The sequence below is a fragment of the Coturnix japonica genome, chromosome 26 (assembly GCF_001577835.2).
Source record: "Coturnix japonica isolate 7356 chromosome 26, Coturnix japonica 2.1, whole genome shotgun sequence".
Classification (NCBI taxonomy): Eukaryota; Metazoa; Chordata; class Aves; order Galliformes; family Phasianidae; genus Coturnix; species Coturnix japonica.
The window spans coordinates 3,904,178-3,922,729 of record NC_029541.1 but is presented as its reverse complement, the minus strand read 5'-3'; the positions used below and the strand labels follow the sequence as shown (position 1 = coordinate 3,922,729).

Here is an 18,552-nt window from a genome sequence, read left to right as displayed (position 1 = left end):
TGCGCACCGTGCTGCCGCCGGTGGCCGTGAGGGCGCAGGCGCGGCCCCGCCCCGCGATCTCGCGAGAGGCCGGGATTAGTTCCTACGTGCGGTGCCGTGCTGCTCATGGCGGCGCTGGAGCGGGGGCGCTGAGCTGTTGGGGTGAGTCCGCCCGGCCGGGGGCGCCCGGCGCTGCGGGGTTCGGTGCCCGCGGGGCTTAAGGGACACGGAGCCCGAGGGGAGCGGCCTCAGAGCCGGGGGGAGCCCTCGATCTGTCGGCCCGGCCGCGGCCCGTCGCGGCGCTGTCGGTGGGGCGAAGCCGCGCGGGGCCTCCCCCCGGCAGCGCTGCGTGTGGGGATGTGGGGCTGGGGCCGGGCCGGGCCGCGGCCTGTGGCTGCCGGGTTGAAGCTCCGCCGGGCTCGGGCCGGCCCATGGCGCGGCCCATGGCGCACTACGTTTCCCGGCGTCCCGCGGGCAGCAGCCGCCCCGCCGTGTGGGCCGGGTCCCGGCGGGCAGCGGGGCGGGGCCTGACGGGAGCGGCGGGTCGGGGGCCTCGGCCCGGCCGGGGGCGGTGCCGGGTCGGACTGCGGGGCCCGACGGGTCCCGACAGGCCGCGGGGGCTGCGGGGACGGGCCGGCGGAGCGCGGCTCCCGGCGTGCTGTGCGCCAGGCCCCGCCCGCTGCAGAGCCGGGCTCCGTCCCTTTGTGTGCGGGGGAGCGGCCGCCATCGCCCCCCTTTGTGTGCGGGCGGCCTGGCCCCTCCTCCACAACCTCCTCCCTCCTCCCCTCCTGCCTCCTTCCCTTCGCTGCCCGCCCTGGAGGCGGCCGGGCCCGGCTCTGCCCCGCTCCGTCACGCTGTGGCCGTGGCAGCCCCCGCTGTCGGCGCCGCCCCTCGGCCTCCATCCTCCATCTTGGGCAGCTCGGGGCGCACAGCGGCCGCTCCCGGAGCTTCACGGCGCTGTGGGCCTCGGCCTTACAACACACACAGCTCCCAGTCCTTCCAATAACGCTCCCTCTGCCTTTACTGCTCTGCTTATTTTGTCTCTTTTCAGGGTTGTTGTTAAAATGCACAAAAACGGCCCTAAGTTTATTCTTCTAGTTCTTTTTAATCTCCAAGCCGTGTCAGTGCTGCCGTGCATTGTTCAGGAGGCAGCACACGGCTCCTCACTTGTCCTCTCAGATGGCGACGTTGACTTCCCAGCGATCCCCGATAGCTGTGCACACACTAAAAACACAATGTTTTGTTTTCGTTAGGTTTGGCTGCGTATAAAAGAGCATTAGCCTGAGCTTTAGGTCTGTGGGATGTGTGTTACTGGGGATGCAAGCCTGTGTTTGTGGAGTAAATGGGAAGCAAAGCAGTGTCTGTCAGCTGGCAGCCTTTGCTGTGAGTCCATGTGTGCATTTCAAGCTGTGAGCAGCTCTGTGTGACATGTTGTTTAGCAGAACCCACAATGGAAGAGCTTTAAGAGCAGCCCATCTCCGGCCCTGCCTCCTCCTCGTCCTTGCACAAACCATTTCTGCTGTAGATACACAAATGCAGAACCCGGTGTGACGTGGGGGCTGGGCACCTGCTCAGCGTGTTTACCATGTGAAGTATTTATAGTAGCTGCATTAAAAAGTAAAGAATTTGAGGTATACACGCACTAATTTTTACTTAACTTCTGCAGCATTGATATCCCTGCTTTTTTTTTTCCCCCTCTTCTTTTTTATAATGACATAAATATAGTAAACATTTGTTATTGAGTCCAACCTGCTTTTAGGGAGCAAGCTGATGAGCTGATGCTTTATGCAGTTACAAAAGTTCCTTTAGTTATCTTTGAGCAGACTGAAGTATTTTAGTCTTTATACATAATGTCATACATTCCATGCCCTGAAAGATACAAAACGTGATGTAAGTTGTAGTGTTGGAAGAGTTGTGATGATAATGGTCTGAATAGATAAGGGAGAAGTGCAGATATTAACAATGCCAGGTCTGTGCAGTTCCTGTGCAGCACCGTGTGCCTGCTTCATTTCCATTAAGCTTGGTTGAGGGGTGTTTATCTTATCCTGGAATAGACTGTGATAAAGGTTGCTGAAATATTAAGAGGGAGATATGTGAGAACAGTGCTGAGTCTTCTATTTTTGCATTGCCTTATTTCAGTGTTTTACAGTTGAGTTCTTCACTGCAAGCCTGTGCTGGTTTGTACTGGGTCATAGATTTCTGCCCTCGTTTAGTTTTAGTGTATTTGTAACAATATGGCAGGATTTATTCAGCCCAGAGTTGTTCTGAGAGTGATGGGGAAGATGTTTTCAGTGGAGAAAGATGCCTTTGAAATACTTCTGTGAAGAACAGGTGTTGAGTTTGCATACATCCTTTGTATGCTCTGGGGCTTCAGAACTGTTCCCTGTATTGACTGACTACAGTTGGCCTTCTCTCTGCAATAAGTGTTAGGGTGTCTTTGTAGTCACATAAGTTTGTCTTTTCCTTTATCCAAGTACACAGTTCCATCTTCAGAGTTCACTGAAGGAAACTGAGAGCTGAGAAGTAGCGAGTGGTTCATGACACTGGGGAAATCAGCTTGCATCCAAATGAAGTTGCTGTTCTAGTTGGTACAAACTGGGACCTTTCCTGGAATGTGTAACTGCATCTGAAGCATTTAAAATTAGAAGTGGTGTATCACTGCGTGGAGGTAGAGTTTCTTGGGAAACCAGAACTGAAAATGGGAATACAAAATAAATCCATGGGATTTATTGAACATAAACTGAATCAAACCTGTGGTATCAAGGTAGGGGATTTGCACCCGTTCATAGGAACACGTAGGGCTGGTGTCTGACTTGTGTTAACATTGTACTTTAGTGCACTTGTTTCTTTTTTCTCTCTCTCCAGTATGAAGTGAAACAGAACAGAATTTACCACCTGAAACTGCTGCTTCAAGTTCAGATCAGGAAAAGAATATACCGCATCGTAACAACAACTCAAGACCAAAGAAGAGGAAACCTACACTGAAGACACAAGGCTTGATCTGAAACCAGAAGTTTGTGCCTACTCAACAGCTTCAGAAGAGCACGTCCCAACGCTGCTAGTAGTCTTTGTTTTCTCCAGTGCTGTATTGAAACTGCCCAGGGCAGCAGCGCTTGTATTCTTTATTAGTGTGCTCTCTCTCTCTCTCTTTTTTTCTTTCTATCTTTCTCCTTTTCTCTCTCTGTGTCAATAGCAGTCTTCATCCTTTGAAACTTCGTACTGAAGCAGAAGAATCGGCTAATACTACTGAAAGTGCAATATTTGAATATCACTGCGAGGTTCGTACACATGCTCTATAGTTATATATTCTTCCAAACTTAATAGCAAACAACAGGAGGCTGTGTTTAATGAGAAATGTGTTGGTTTGATTGAATTAGTGGTACCTGTGTTACAGATCTGTTTAACAATGCTTGTTTTATAACCCTAGAGTGCCTCTCATTTGTGTCTCTATTCTAGTAGCAGTGTTGTGATTGCAATCCCTTTTTCCTTCCAAAGCTTACACTGTTTTCATTGGTTTGCAATGTCTGTTTAGTTTGCTTTAAATCTTTAATACAGTTTGTTGTTTTGGTTTTTTTCCCCAAGCATTGGAGATAATAGCTTTTGTTAATTGATGGGTCAGCTGCTGTGAGTAAACTGCTAATAGTCAACACCACAGCTGGTTGTGGTTCAGTACTCAGTCATTACATTTCAGGTCTGAGCAAGTCTTGTTTGTGCATTAATGCGTTGTAGGCTATTCCTAGAAGGTTTGTAAAGAACTGTTCTGCTGGGTGTTTCTTAGAGAACACTTCTATGACAGTACTTCCATTTTTCTGTATGTAGCACTTTGCGAAGTTGTTTTTTATTTCCAGTTGATTTATATGTAGTTTTTTGTTGCACTCGATTTGTTTGAACAGCTGTAGCAACATGGCAAGCATCTAGAAAGCCTGCTGATTCTATCATTTCCTATCTTTCTTTCTACAGCAGATGTTAGTGCCATCCTGGGAAGCGTATCCCTCCTTGAACTTAAGCTGTCCAGCTTTAGCTGATCTGTGGTCAGCAATAATGAGCAGTAGTGGTTTGAGCAGGAGTTAGTAGTGTTGTTTTCTAACCTTGAGCTTGGCCATTCTGAACTTGGTTTGAGGTAGATTTGTTAGTAAGCTGTTACTTGTGTGTGTTTGTGTGCTTAGCTTACACTGGAGATGTGAAGAGTTGATTTTGCCCATGACTCACAAAAAGCATTTGTAGCACTGATGAGAGCTTTCGTAATAGGCAAAACCATCAGCCTGTTATTCAGCAGATGAGTTTAATAGTACATCTCATTCCCTTCCCCCAGTTGTTTTACCTGCAGGGCTGGTTTAATTTCAAAAACTGTTTTGAACTCTAAGATGGCTTAAAATCAAACATGTCAGCTGTTGCCTTCCCACACGGGCCTCTTCCTTTCTTTGATTGTCCTAGGGACTGCCTCCTTCCAAAGATGAGGGTTTGTATGTGATGGTGACAGGCGCTAATGTGCAATGTGTGATGCCAGTCTGAGCTGTAAGGATCATTTTCTAAGGGCTAGGCAACTTCCCATTTCTATATTCTATTTAAAAAAAATACAACAACAAACATTTAGAATTTACTTACTACAATAACTCCCATAAGCTCTTTGTGTCTGTTGTGATGTTATGTTTATGGCTTGCTCTTGGTTTATTTTCTGCTGTTTTCTTTTGAATAGATGAGCTTTGATCCAAACCTTCTCCACAACAATGGACACAACGGGTACCCCAATGGTACTTCGGCAGCGCTGCGTGAGACTGGCGTTATAGAGAAACTGTTGACTTCATATGGGTTCATTCAGTGCTCAGAACGGCAGGCTAGACTGTTCTTCCACTGCTCACAATATAATGGCAACTTACAGGAGCTGAAAGTAGGAGGTAACACGCAGCTGTTGGAGTTTTTTTTTACCAAATGAAGACAAATCTCTTGCTTTCCATAGAAAATCATTGTATCTTGTGGCATGATCAGATGCATTCTGTTGCTATTAATGAGCTAAAATGACAATAGAATGCATGGTCTGCCACTTCTGATGAGAGGTTTTTATTACTTCAGCATGGTTAATGCAAATGTGGGCATTGTGGAAAAGGTGTACAGTGTGAAGGTGGAAACAAGCATTTAGGCTGGAAGTGCCATGTCTCATGTACTTACTATTTGAGTTTTTTGAGAATTAGTTTGAAGATGTTTGTCTCACAGAGTAGAGGTGCTGCTAGTAGTTTGTACTAATGCAGTTTATAGACTGTTCAGTAGCAGTTTTACATAATCTGAGCTCCTTCAGAGTGAGGTTAGCACAGGGGAGGGTGGGGGAAGTACAGCAGGGCAAGCTGTTAGAATGGAGCAGTTCCAGAACTAACTGCAAATGGTGCCACCTTGCTAGGGAAAAGAAGTTCTCCTTTGTTGAGTTTAGGTATGAGCAGTGAACTATCAGAACAAACCAATTAGTAATGTTTAAAAATTGCAGTCTGTGACGTCATTATTGTGTTTGATTGTTTTGTAGATGATGTTGAATTTGAAGTGTCTTCTGATCGCCGAACTGGAAAACCCATTGCTGTTAAATTGGTGAAGATCAAACCAGAAGCATTACCTGAAGAACGAATAAATGGACAAGTCAGTGGCTATGATGTCTGTTTTCTATGCATTCCACTGTCATCTTTTACTTTAGGATGAACAGATCCATTGAACATGCATGCTAACTACATACAGAACTCAGTTCCACTGAAATCTTTATTTATTATTCTAGTAGAAATTCAGAGTTTCAGTGTGAGCTCTTTGCCCTAAACAACTCTTCATGGCAACATGCTCTGTAAGATTGAAATGTTACAGCATGACATTCCCTGGTGGTTTAAACTAGAAGTTAATCCCCAGGTGTACAGTAGAGGATACTGAGAATGCTGAGATTGGTTTTGTTTTCTACGCTGCTTCTCCTGAAATGACAAGCAATGGATTTTGTCTTTTTTGTTTTGGCTGGTAGGTTGTGTGCGCTGTTCCTCACAATTTAGAGAGTAAATCTCCAGCTGCCCCGGGTCAGAGTCCAACAGGGAGTGTATGCTACGAACGTAACGGGGTAAAGCTTATGTATTTTATTTGAACTCTTGACTGATCTGCAATTGTGGTCTATGAGCAAAAAACAAGAAGAAAATGTGCACTTCAGTGTGGACAACTGACACTCCTAAAAGCTGTAGTTCTTAGCAAGGCATATTGAAAGAAAAATAGAAAAGCATATTGAGGCAATTGCTACAAACAGATGTTAATTTTACAGCTTGTTTGCCCACCTGTATCTATGGGGAACTCAGTGTACAGCCAAATAGTTGTTTTTCTGATTTTAAACTGAACAAAGCTGGATTGTGTAATGTTCACATATCCTTAAAGTTCAGGAATTGGCATTTCAAGATGGCCACCTACAAACCTCTCAATTCAGTTGCTTTTTACAGGCTCAAAAGCAGCCCAATGGAAGAAAGAATGTTTTTGCATGCCATGTTTGATCATTTTCCGTTTTCTCACTGAATCCATTTATATAAAAGCAGTTGTTGCTTCTAAACAAAAATATGCTAATCATCCTTTGAATTGACGAGTGGATTAATATTAGACAATGTTAATTTACAGGAAGTATTTTACCTGACTTACACTCCAGAAGATGTTGAAGGAAATATTCAGCTGGAAACAGGAGATAAAATAAACTTTGTAATTGATACGAATAAACAGTAAGTTGATATCATGTTTCTCTTTCAGTGGTCGGGCAGCACTTTGTGCCTTTTCCAAGAACTGAAATAACATGAAGTATAATCTTAATATTGCCTCTGGTTTTCAGACATTTCAGCTTTGTTCTTTTTTTCCCTTTAGTACTGGTGCTGTAAGTGCTCGTAACATTATGCTATTAAAAAAGAAGCAAGCCCGTTGTCAAGGAGTTGTCTGTGCCATGAAAGTAAGTGATGTTTCAGCTTCAAAATATTAAAAGATGAAATTCTTTGCTGTCAAGTTCTCTAAATAGTAAATTCAGTGCATTAAGAACTATTAACATTTTGGATGTGTGAATGTAAACCAGGTCAAGCAGTTTAAACAGCTAATCTTGAGTACACACACTCCTTGAAAACAGGATAGGTGGGATTGTTTCCTGTAATGTATTTGCTATAGTATGAGCTGAATGCACTCAAGTTTGCTGTACTGAAGCGGTGTTGTCTTACTGTTAGAATGTGTAAAATGTTTTCTTAATAATACACTGAGACATTGGGCAATCTACTGAACACTTTCTTCTGTTCTTAGGAAGCCTTTGGATTTATTGAGAGGGGTGATGTCGTGAAGGAGATATTCTTTCACTATAGTGAATTTAAAGGTGACCTAGAAGCCTTACAGCCTGGTGATGATGTGGAGTTTACAATCAAAGACAGAAATGTAAGATGAACTCCAGTTAAAACTGAAGACAAGATCCTGGACAGCTGCCTGTTTATTCAGATTCACCTTAAAAAAAGGGGAGGGTGGGGGGGCAGGGTTCATAGGAAAGTGATCTTATTGTTTTGTCACTTCTTTAGGGACATTTGACTGACTTTGTGCTTTTAGGGTAAAGAAGTTGCAACAGATGTAAGACTGCTGCCACAAGGAACTGTCATTTTTGAAGATATCAGCATAGAACACTTTGAAGGAACTGTAACCAAAGTAATTCCAAAAGTACCCAGCAAAAACCAGGTGTGTTTCAGTATTAAATTTAAGGGAAATGCTGCATTGATTTCCAGTCATAGTACAAATGTTCCCCTTTGTCTGTGGTAGTCTGCTGTTAAGTATCACATTAGAGATCACTGCAGAGTAATTTTGGACTGCTTAACTTGTACCAACCGTTGACAGCAGTCACAGCAAGCAGGGTTTTTTCCACTAAAATTTAAAGGACCAGGAAATAGGGTAATACACAGCAGTAAGGCCTCTCAGAAGCGTGGCAAATGTGGTTATGAGCTTAATTCTCAACATAAATTTTTAGTTATGTTGTCAGTTTGGTTCATCTGATAAGTAAGTTAAATTCTAGTCGTGACAGTGTGATCTAGAAGTGGTCACTCAAACATGATGCCTTCCTAACCTAAATAGGGGCTCAATAAAGCTTTGTGTGCTGAGACTTGTAGGTGTACTAACTTTTTCTGTTGCGTTTTTCTGTCTTCTAGAATGATCCATTACCTGGCCGCATCAAAGTTGATTTTGTGATTCCTAAAGAACTTCCATTTGGAGACAAAGATACAAAATCCAAGGTGACTTTGCTGGAAAGTGACCACGTTCGATTCAATATTTCGACAGACAGACGTGACAAACTGGAACGAGCCACCAATATTGAGGTTCTCCCCAATACTTTCCAGTTTACTAATGAAACTAGGGAAATGGTGAGTATCTGTAACAGTGTAAAAATTGCCAGTGTCTGTTGCCTTGGAGTGGATTGCTCTTTGGTTATAGCAGGAAGAGCAGTCATGCAGCCATGAACAAATTAAAAGCTCATTTTCCTTAGCAAAACTGGTAGAACCTGATGCTGCTCTGGTTCAGGCAATGGAAAGTCTTAAGAATCAGAGGAGGTACTAAATACAGCTTTTGAATCTTGATCTTCTGTGTTCTTTGTACAATCTCTGCCTGAGGATCAGACAGAAGGGTGATAAAGAGCTGAATTCTGTGATGTGCAGAGAAGCTCTTAATGGGTCACAGTGACTGAGATAGTTGTGCTTATCATTATGAAAGAACATCTTTTGTTCTGGTAAAAGTGCTAGAAGACCTAACCTGTGTGTGTGTTTATAGCAGTAACTTTCAGTTCTTTGGCTATCTGTTGTCCTTTTGTGACTTAAATTCATCTTTTTCACTTCTTACTACTTATGAATCAGGGAGAAAGTAGAAAAAAACTAGTTAAATAGGGTTTGCTTGCATTTTAGGTTGCCTGTAACCATTTGCACTACAGTTTGTAAAGAAGTTTATTGAGTAGTTTGTTTTTAGAATTTGAGGTTTGTGTTCATCGTTGTCTTTTTACAGACAAATGTCAACATAGTAAAACTGTAATTGTCCTTCTATTTACAGGGTGTGATTGCAGCGATGAGAGATGGCTTTGGCTTCATTAAGTGTGTTGACAGGGATGCTCGCATGTTCTTTCACTTCAGTGAAATTATGGACGGAAACCAACTCCATATTTCTGATGAAGTAGAGTTCACTGTGGTTCCTGTGAGTGGTCCAATTTCTTTGAAAACCAGGATTTCACAGAAGCATTTATATGCAGTTTATCTAAAATCACATTGATCTTATTTTCCAGGATATGCTGTCTGCCCAAAGAAATCATGCTATAAGGATTAAAAAACTTCCAAAAGGCACAGTTTCTTTCCACACCCAATCGGATCACCGTTTTGTGGGCACTATAGACAAAGAAGCCACTCCAGCCAAAGCCACTAGCCCAAATAAAGGCAAAGAGAAGGTAGTACACGAGTAATATATTGCGTTTCTGGCTTTGCAGAGACCACTGCTTTAAAGTCTACATTCTGAAGCACTTTGTGTCTCGTATAAATTTGGATTTATTGGATATAAATATATCCAATAAATATGTTTATTGGATATAAAAATTGGATTTATTGGATATAAATATATATATTGGATATATGGATATAATGGATATAATGGATATAAATAATGGATATAAATAAATATATATATATATAAAATATATAAATAAATAAATAAATAATAAATGGATATAATGGATATAATAATGGATATAAATATATTGGATTGCTAATTACAATATTTAGTGATGGCTAACTTAAGCAAAACAATATAACAAAAACACTGTTGGTGATGTTTCTGTTGAGGATAACTTCCAAGAGCTTAATGGGAAGATTGCTCCTCCTACTTATTTCAGTAAATAATTAATGGAAATAGTATTGTTAGAGAAAAAGTAATAGCACTGTCTGGTGAAAGCTACAGTTTGCCATTTAAAGCTTGTGTCTTTTGATCATCTTAGAGTTTATTGGTCTGTGTTTTTACCAGATACTTTGCAGTTGTTGCAGAACAAGTAAATGTTCAGTGCTTGAATTGTATATACTAAGTTTGTTTGCATGCAAATAAGACACCAATTGCTGAATCCTGATGTCATTTTTATTTTTTATTATTTTTTTTAGGAAGCTGAAGATGGAATAATTGTTTATGATGACTGTGGAGTAAAACTGACCATTCCTTACCAGGCCAAGGATGTGGAAGGATCTGCTAACCCCCAGATAGGAGATAAGGCAATATAACTAAGTGTACCATTGGGAAATACTTTTTGGTTTTTTAAAGATGTGAATGCTTAAGAGGAGAGAGGTTAACATAAAGACATCAAGATGGGTGTTGAAGATTGAGATCATCCACTTAGGAGCAAAATAACTAGAGATAATGGAGGGGAAAGAGTTGAGAGATCTGGAATAGCAGCCTAAAAACTGTTAGTATTCAGGTGCTGTGCTATGAATGCTGATTATTACTAAAAAAATGATGTGGGCAAGCCAAGCTAGGTAATATATAGTGCAAAGGTAAGTCATAAAGGTAAGAGATAATCTATTTGATGGGTAGAAGCAGGGTGCTAGATGCTGACTTACCTTTTGAGGTGTTGCAGCTGTGATTCTGCCACTCTCTGAATGTCTGAAATGTCAGCAAGTGGCAGATGTTTTTGGTAGAAGATGCCTTTGCAGCTGAACCTGGATGTTGGTTACAAAGCATTGAAGCTTTGAAATAAGTCGTTTGGGTTGTTTGTTGCTCTTGGTGGTTGTGCTTTTTTCTGTCTATAGTATTAGTAACATACCTCTTTAACAGGTTGAGTTCAGCGTCTGTGAAGTGAAGAGAACTGGTCTGCAAACAGCAGTTTCTGTCAGAATGCTGGGACGCAATTACAGTTCCAAGAGACTTCTGGGATATGTGGCAGCCCTGAAAGATAACTTTGGGTTTATTGAAACAGCCAATCATGATAAGGAGATCTTCTTCCACTACAGGTGAGTGACAGTTGCCTTTGTAGGAATGAGTGTTTGATACTTCACACATTTACTTGCTTTGGTGTCTGAACTTCCATTTATGACCTCTGCTGAACTGGTTCAGGCTTTTCTGTTAGTCAGTGTTCTCTGTGATCTCTGCCTCTGAATTAAATGTATCATATGTAAATGTTGGATGAGCATTAATGTTGTCATGAAACTGAAAGAAATTTGTATGTAATTCTCTTCTGTAGTGAGTACTGTGGTGATATTGATAGCCTGGAACTTGGAGACACAGTTGAATACAGCTTGTCGAAAGGCAAAGGAAACAAAGTTAGTGCAGAAAAGGTGAACAAAACACATGCAGGTAAGACTGTACCTGGTAATTTCACAGTAGCGACTCTTCCTTTACCTTTGTCTCTACTCTTTAGTTGGAGGGATAGAAGAAAAAACCTAATTCGGATGGTTTTGCCACTAGTAATTCTACTAGTTCTGCTGTTCCTTAGAGAAGAAAAATTGCAATAGGAACTGTGGATGTGTATAGTAAGGATTTTGGGGATGCGAAATGCAGATTAATGAAGTGGGTGGGAAATACAGTGGTAGAGAAGCAAGATCCTTCAGTGTGCTTTCTCAAGTTCTGTGGCCTCTGATTTCACAAGGAACTGGTATCCTTTTACTTCTGCAGTGGAACAGTTTGGTGGTGATTAGAAAAGCTTTTGCGGTGTGTTTCTGAGTTAGTCCCCTAGAACTGGAACAGCTCTATATGTACTGTCATAATGTGTGTTGCAGTGCAAACTGTAGCCTCCTGGTGAACACAAATTGGTCGGTCCTTTTTAAAGGAAAAAGTATGGCAAGAACTTCCTGATTCTTGCACTGTCTCTCTTTGCAGTGAATGGTATCACTGAAGAAGCTGATCCAACTGTTTACTCTGGTAAAGTAATTCGTCCTTTGCGGAGTGTAGATCCAACACAGACTGAATACCAGGGCATGATTGAAGTCATGGAGGATGGTAAGATCTGGTGCTTTTACCTCATCCTTGCTTTAATAAGTGTAATAAACAGTTGTTCATCTGGGGTAAATCTGTAAGTGCTCTTCACAGGCGCACAGGAAGCACAGAAATGCAATAAACTGCACGTTATTAGAGGTGATGAGGATCGTATTGACAGTAGACAATAGAAGTAAATACCAGATATAAATTCTAAATACCCTCAAGAACAAAAAGGCTTAATCTTGTCTTGCATGTTTTCTTCTCTAGGTGAAATGAAAGGAGAATTCTATCCATTTGGAATTGTTGGGATGGCAAACAAAGGTGACTGTCTGCAGAAGGGAGAGACAGTAAAGTTCCAGCTGTGTGTTCTTGGTCAGAATGGGCAGACAATGGCTGTCAACATCACACCATTCCGCAGAGCCACTGTGGAATGTGTGAAAGACCAGGTGAGTAAATGTTGTATTGAAGTTGTATTTGTAATATAAGGACTGTATAATTGTATCTGCTTGGGTTAAGAGGGAGTAAGTAACCGTGTAATGTTTTGGTTTTCAGTTTGGTTTCATTAACTATGAAGTGGGTGACAGCAAAAAGCTCTTCTTCCATGTCAAAGAAGTACAGGACGGTGTGGAACTACAAGCTGGGGATGAAGTGGAGTTCTCAGTAATTCTGAACCAGCGCACAGGGAAATGCAGTGCCTGTAACGTGTGGCGTGTCTGGTGAGGATTTCACATTACTGGCTTTATCTGGCAGACTGCATCTGTAATGGAGCACATACTGCTTTTAAACTGAGCTAGCTGTTTCTACAACTGCAGCTCTTGTGGTTGGCTTCAGTGAGGGCCTCCCATTTGAGATGTACCAGCACTTGTAGGGCCTCAAGTAAGCATCTTTTGCTTCCAAATATATTAAAATACACACAAAAAAAATATATATATTAAAAAACAATATGCTGCTGTTTCAGCATCCAATGGTTGAAGTATTACTTCTGCTTTGAGGCAGACATAGTGTCATCCAGAAGGTCTGCCTTCAACCAAAGCAGGCTGTGTCGATGCCTTAATAGGGAAAGTGACTGAATTTGGTAGCTGGGAAGTCATCAGGATTCTTTGTGGTTGACTTTCTTACAGTGAAGGCGCTAAGGCTGTTGCTGCTCCTCGTCCAGATAGACTTGTTAATCGTTTAAAGAACATTAATCTGGATGATGCCAATGCTCCTCGTCTAACAGTTCTTCGTCAGCCCAGGGGACCGGATAACTCAAAGGTACGACAAAACTGTTTGAAATATGTCAACTTTACTCCCTCGTGATGTAGTATCTCCTGCTGCGTGAGATGATACTGCTTTACTCAGGTGTTTGGGGAGCTGCTGTGTGCTGTAGTTTCAGAAGAGCAACCCACATGTTCTGTTATTTGCTCTGGCTCTGAAGCCAAGTACGGTGAATTAGCCACGTGTTGATGTTGTACGTGATAAAATCAAAAGAATCCTGCTTTAAAGCCCAATGCCAGACCTAAAAGATTTGCTTTTTTTCCTTGCAGGGATTTGGTGCAGAGAGAAAGATCCGTCAAGCTGGTGTTATAGACTGATCAACAAAGCCAATGCCTGAGGGACGACAGTGGTGGGGGCTGATGAAGGGTACTGAATATCTCCCTATTCATCCCTTCCCGATTTTCAGAAGCTATTACACCAGTTTTAACACCTTCTCATGTTATGTTTAAAATAAATTTATGAAACCATTTTAAAATTATGCACAGTTGCATTCTGGAGAACTTTAAGGTGGCGCCTTATAGTATCACATTTTAGAAGCTTGTTTTGAATGGTGCATTTAACGCAACTGGTAACTGCAAATCTACATTGCCTATGTGAGTAAACATTATAGACAGCTCTGGTAGACCTTATGGAATTCTGCACTACATTGACCTTTGCTTTCTTTGTTACCTTGGCCAAGGTATTTTACTATGCCTTAGTACTCAGTTGCGTTACGTCTTTCCTTCGAAGTGGATGTGGAAAGCTCACTGAGGACCATAGGAGGGGTGGACTGAGTCCGGGTTGATAGAAAATCTCTCTGAACATTGAGAGCTTTGAGCCGATGGCTGGATGTGACTTTGTTTTCCTGTTTCCTTTAATTTGACTCCTTTAGCCAGCGAAGTTGCGTTAGAGCTCAATGAAAAGCCTCTTTATTTTGCAGCGTTGTGGAATGGCTGCAGTGCAGAATCCCATAAGGCCGAGGCGTGCCATCAGTGTGGTCATTTAAATATATTTAAAACAATGCACAAATCTGCTGCTGCTTCGAACACTGCAGCTTCTAAACTCGATTTCCTTTGTTCGAACACTGCAGCTTCAAAACCCTTCGACTGATTTCAACTTACAAAGACAGACAATTGTGCCTGAAGTGAACCCGTATATTTTGTTCTTTGCAGCCGGCACCCCTTGTACTGTACGAGAATCAACCCTTAGGCTTTCATAGCTGTATTGAAACTCATCAAGGTGAAATAGTCGATGTCTGTGTGCTTCCCCCCCCGACCCCGGTCACACTTTATCAAGAGAACGGAACGATCTGAGCGTTAGAGCCCAACGATCAGCAGTTCCTCCCTGGGATAGAGGCCGTACTGTGGTTCATTTCCTTTCGTTCCATGTTACCTCTATTCTCAATGTAGGGTTTTTTCTCTCTGGGAGATGCGTTTATCTTTGTAAAACAAACAAAAAAAAAAAAACATTTGCTTTTCTCCAAGTTGGTTTTTTTTTTTTTTTTTTGTTTTTTTTTTTTTTTTTTTTTTTTGGTTTTCTGTTAATGGCAAAGAATGGAAATAGAATAAAGTTTTACTGATTTTGAACAACGCTTTTCTCCTCCCCGTGTCTCTGTTGTTGGGCGTCGCCTCCACACAACCACAACCACCATCATAACAACCATTACAGCCGCCATCTTAGCCGCCATCTTTACCCCCCCATCCTGGTCAGCTGCTGGAGGTCACGTGCCCGAGAGCATCGGATGCACTTCCGGCGCTGTTTGATGACGACACACCGGGACCGGAAGCCGGAAGCTTTGCAGCAGGGTGTTCCGCGTTCGCGGTGCGGGATCCCTCAGTCGTGGTGGTGGCGGGGCCGGGAGCGGCCGGAGCGGGGCGGCTCCGCGTTGAGCTGCCGGGAGGGCGATGACCGAGTACAAACTGGTGGTGGTGGGAGCCGGCGGCGTCGGGAAGAGCGCGCTGACCATCCAGCTCATCCAGAACCACTTCGTGGACGAGTACGACCCCACCATTGAGGTGAGAGCGGGGGGACGGGGTGGGAACGGGCCGGGAGGGGAGAGATGGGAGAGAATGGGGGGGTAGGGTGGGAGAATAGAGCGGAGACTGGGGGGATAGGATGGGAATGGAATGGGGATAGGATGGGAATAGGATGGGGATAGGACAAGAATAGAGTGGGAATAGAATGGGAATAGGATGGGAATAGGATGGGGATAGTATGGGGATAGAATGGGGATAGAATGGGGATAGAATGGGGATAGAATGGGGATAGAATGGGGATAGAATGGGAATAGGACGGGAATAGAGTGGGTATAGGACAGGAATAGAGTGGGAATTGAATGGGAATAGGACAGTAATAAAACTGCTGTGTGGGGTTACAGATATAACAAGGTACGGCTGTGAGGGGTTACAGCCCTCCAGGCATGGAGAGGTGCAGGAAGGAGCAGCATCTTGTCTCTATCGGATTAATTCCCTTGTGTTCGGGATTAATTCCCTTGTGTTTGGGATTAATTCCCTTGTGTTTGGGATTAATTCCCTTGTGTTCTGTGCAGGATTCGTACAGGAAGCAGGTTGTCATCGATGGGGAGACGTGTTTGCTGGACATCCTGGACACTGCGGGGCAGGAGGAGTACAGCGCTATGAGGGATCAGTACATGAGGACGGGGGAGGGATTCCTGTGTGTGTTCGCCATTAACAACAGCAAATCGTTCGCTGATATCAACCTGTACAGGTACGGGCTGAGTCTTTGCTGTGAGGAGGAAAGGCTGGAAATGGCGTCATTTTAGTGTGAGGCTTTGGGTTAAAACAGCTTTTATTTGAGGAAAATAACCCGTGTTTTTTAACTTTTAAGAGAGCAAATCAAGAGAGTGAAGGACTCGGACGATGTGCCCATGGTGCTGGTTGGGAATAAGTGTGATCTGCCCACGAGGACGGTAGACACAAAACAAGCCCAAGAGTTGGCAAAGAGCTACGGCATCCCCTTCATAGAGACATCAGCTAAAACGAGACAGGTAGGGTGCTTCTGTCCGTTGTATGTTAAACAAGGAACGGTTTAGCTCTTTCCTGTTGTCTTCTTCATTGTTAGAATCACAGAATTGTAGGGGTTGGAAGGGACTCCTAGAGACCATCAAGTCCAACCCCCCCTTAAATGGAAGAGTAAATGCTTCTAAGGCAGTTTGAGATCTGTAGCTTTTGATTGAATACACCACGGGATCCTGGTGGCCTCGTGAGATTTGGGATTAAAGGGGTTTCATGTGAATCTTTGCCTCTGCAGGGTGTGGAGGATGCGTTTTACACACTGGTGAGGGAGATCCGGCAGTACCGGATGAAAAAGCTCAACAGCAACGAAGATGGGAATCAAGGCTGTATGGGGTTGTCCTGCATTGTGATGTGATAAGGTGAGCTCTGCTTTTTTCCTTGTCTGTGAGCCTTCCAGCTGTTGATAAGCACAGTAAAGATCAGTATAGAAGCTAATTAGAGGCACCTTTCTATTCCAGATGCCAGGTTCAGATGTAGCTGCTGGACAAGTCTCGATGCTACTGTATTGTGTCTCATGCTGATGCCCTGCAGTATTTTGGTGCCAGCGACCAGACTCTTGGTACCAGTTAATTAGCACAGGATCCTTTTCTGTGCTCCATCTGAAGGCAACATCTCTGGTATCTACCTCCTTGCTCAGCTCACAGAGCGCTCATATCTCTTGGTGTACTGGGATTCTTTTCTAGCTGTGTCGTCTGGGTTTGTTCAAGAAGAAAACCAGTCACAAGAACAGTGAATTACAGAGACTAAATGCTGTGAAAAAGATCATTTTACCTCCAGAGTAAAAGCTCCAAGTGGCGTTTGACCCCTTTGCATTGGATTCAGATTTGCGGTGTGGTCAGAGGAGCAGCAGAAGTCATTTTGCCATTATAAAGGTTTGTCACCAATCGGATCTGCTGTCTGCACATCCACACGGTGTATCTGCAGCATCTCATTGTGCCAGGAGGATCATTGAACCGAGCAACCGATCCTTGGTTTTTCTGTAATAAAAGGAGAAATCTTCGCTATCTTAAGTGCCTGTTTGCTCCAAAGGTTGAAGGCTGGACGCTGCTCCCTTGGGCTGAGGAGAACCCCAAGGATGAATCTCCTGGGTGCTCGTTGTCTCCGCAGGCAGGTTGTGTGTGGGTGATCTTTACTCATGGCAGGACACTCAGATGGAATTTGCAGCCTGGCAGATGGATCAAATGTTTGTGAGACTCTTGAATTAGGGAGGCCACACCTGTTCTTAGTCCATCAGAATGGATCCCTGCACCTCTTTGTGTGTGGATCTGGGTATGTTCTGAACTGCTTTTCTACAGCATTTGGATCTCTTTCCGGTTGGACCAAATTAACGAGCCGTTCATTTTAACGTAACTGCCGATATTTACAGACCATTTCTTATGGACAGATACTGAATTGAGAAACTGGAGGTTCCTTTGGGCAGCTGCTCCTCAGCTCTGTCTGTAACTTGCAAATTACTCTGAGTTATTTTCTCCAGAGCCTCCTTCCTTATCACGGGAGGGGTCTGGGAGTTGAGCTTGACTGTAATTGGGTCAATGGTTGTGACAGATTTAAGGTGTCCAGGCGGAGTGGAGGAGGCGCTGAGCCCTGACAGAGCACTGAGCTGATTTCTGATTGCAGCATCCCTGCAAAATGAGGAAGGGAGTTCAGTGGTGTCTGCACTGAAGATGCGCAACGCTCTGATGGCAGTTCTGGGTTTGCTGTAACAGCCTCCAGGTAGGACCCAAGTGCTGTGTGAGCTGGGTGATTTCCTCCCACATCGCAGCACTGTCACCCCATGGGGTTGGGTGACACCAGCAGCCACCAGCTCCCTGAGCACCGCGGCCTTCTCAGTTCTTGTGCCTGCAGTGCTGGGTTCTGTTCTGTGCTGTTGGGTTCCTGGGTGAGAGAACAAGGAGCCATCAGCCAGCAGAGGCAGCGTTCATCCCGCTGGGGCAATAGGAGCTGTAGGCGTTACGAGAGGCGTCATCTCAGTGTGTTGCAGTCAGTTTCCTGTATTTTCAAAACTGAAATTGGAAGTAAGTGAATACTGGGAAAATAAAGTGTTGCTTTTCATGCTCTTTCCTCCACTGACTGTGCTCTTAATGTTCTTGGGGTGCAGAGGATCGATCTGTGTAACTACCTGTGATGCTCCAGATGGGTGTTTCAGAATTCATTTTATCCTGGACTGATGGCACCGATATGAATTTAAGACACAGTGTTTTTACATAAAACATGATTTTCCAGTGACCTGCTGAGTGTTGGGAAGCATTATGGGATTGCAGCCATAGCACTGGCTGTGGCTTGGGTTCATTTGAAGGCAATCTAAAGCCTGCAGGTGAAATGGGGCAGAATCCTAATAATGGTGGATTTAGATTTAGTC

The 18,552-nt window shown here is 43.7% G+C and overlaps 2 protein-coding genes across 2 annotated transcripts; both read left to right on the top strand.

Annotated features, from left to right (window-relative positions):
* The first annotated feature begins 8 nt into the window (after window positions 1–8).
* CSDE1 (cold shock domain containing E1) lies at window positions 9–13,657 on the top strand. The gene is made up of 20 exons (XM_015885180.1): window positions 9–141; window positions 2,845–3,257; window positions 4,676–4,874; window positions 5,492–5,601; window positions 5,966–6,058; window positions 6,598–6,695; window positions 6,835–6,916; window positions 7,255–7,383; window positions 7,549–7,674; window positions 8,139–8,351; window positions 9,028–9,168; window positions 9,257–9,415; window positions 10,116–10,223; window positions 10,783–10,958; window positions 11,189–11,301; window positions 11,824–11,943; window positions 12,190–12,368; window positions 12,475–12,638; window positions 13,044–13,176; window positions 13,449–13,657. Exons 3-20 carry the CDS (start codon window positions 4,676–4,678, stop codon window positions 13,494–13,496), a joined length of 2,391 nt encoding a protein of 796 aa, XP_015740666.1. The 5' UTR covers window positions 9–141; window positions 2,845–3,257; the 3' UTR covers window positions 13,497–13,657.
* A 1,263-nt stretch (window positions 13,658–14,920) lies between these two features.
* On the top strand, window positions 14,921–18,260 carry NRAS (NRAS proto-oncogene, GTPase). The gene is made up of 5 exons (XM_015885189.2): window positions 14,921–15,173; window positions 15,707–15,885; window positions 16,006–16,165; window positions 16,429–16,552; window positions 16,652–18,260. Exons 1-4 carry the CDS (start codon window positions 15,063–15,065, stop codon window positions 16,546–16,548), a joined length of 570 nt encoding a protein of 189 aa, XP_015740675.1. The 5' UTR covers window positions 14,921–15,062; the 3' UTR covers window positions 16,549–16,552; window positions 16,652–18,260.
* Window positions 18,261–18,552: the final 292 nt, after the last annotated feature.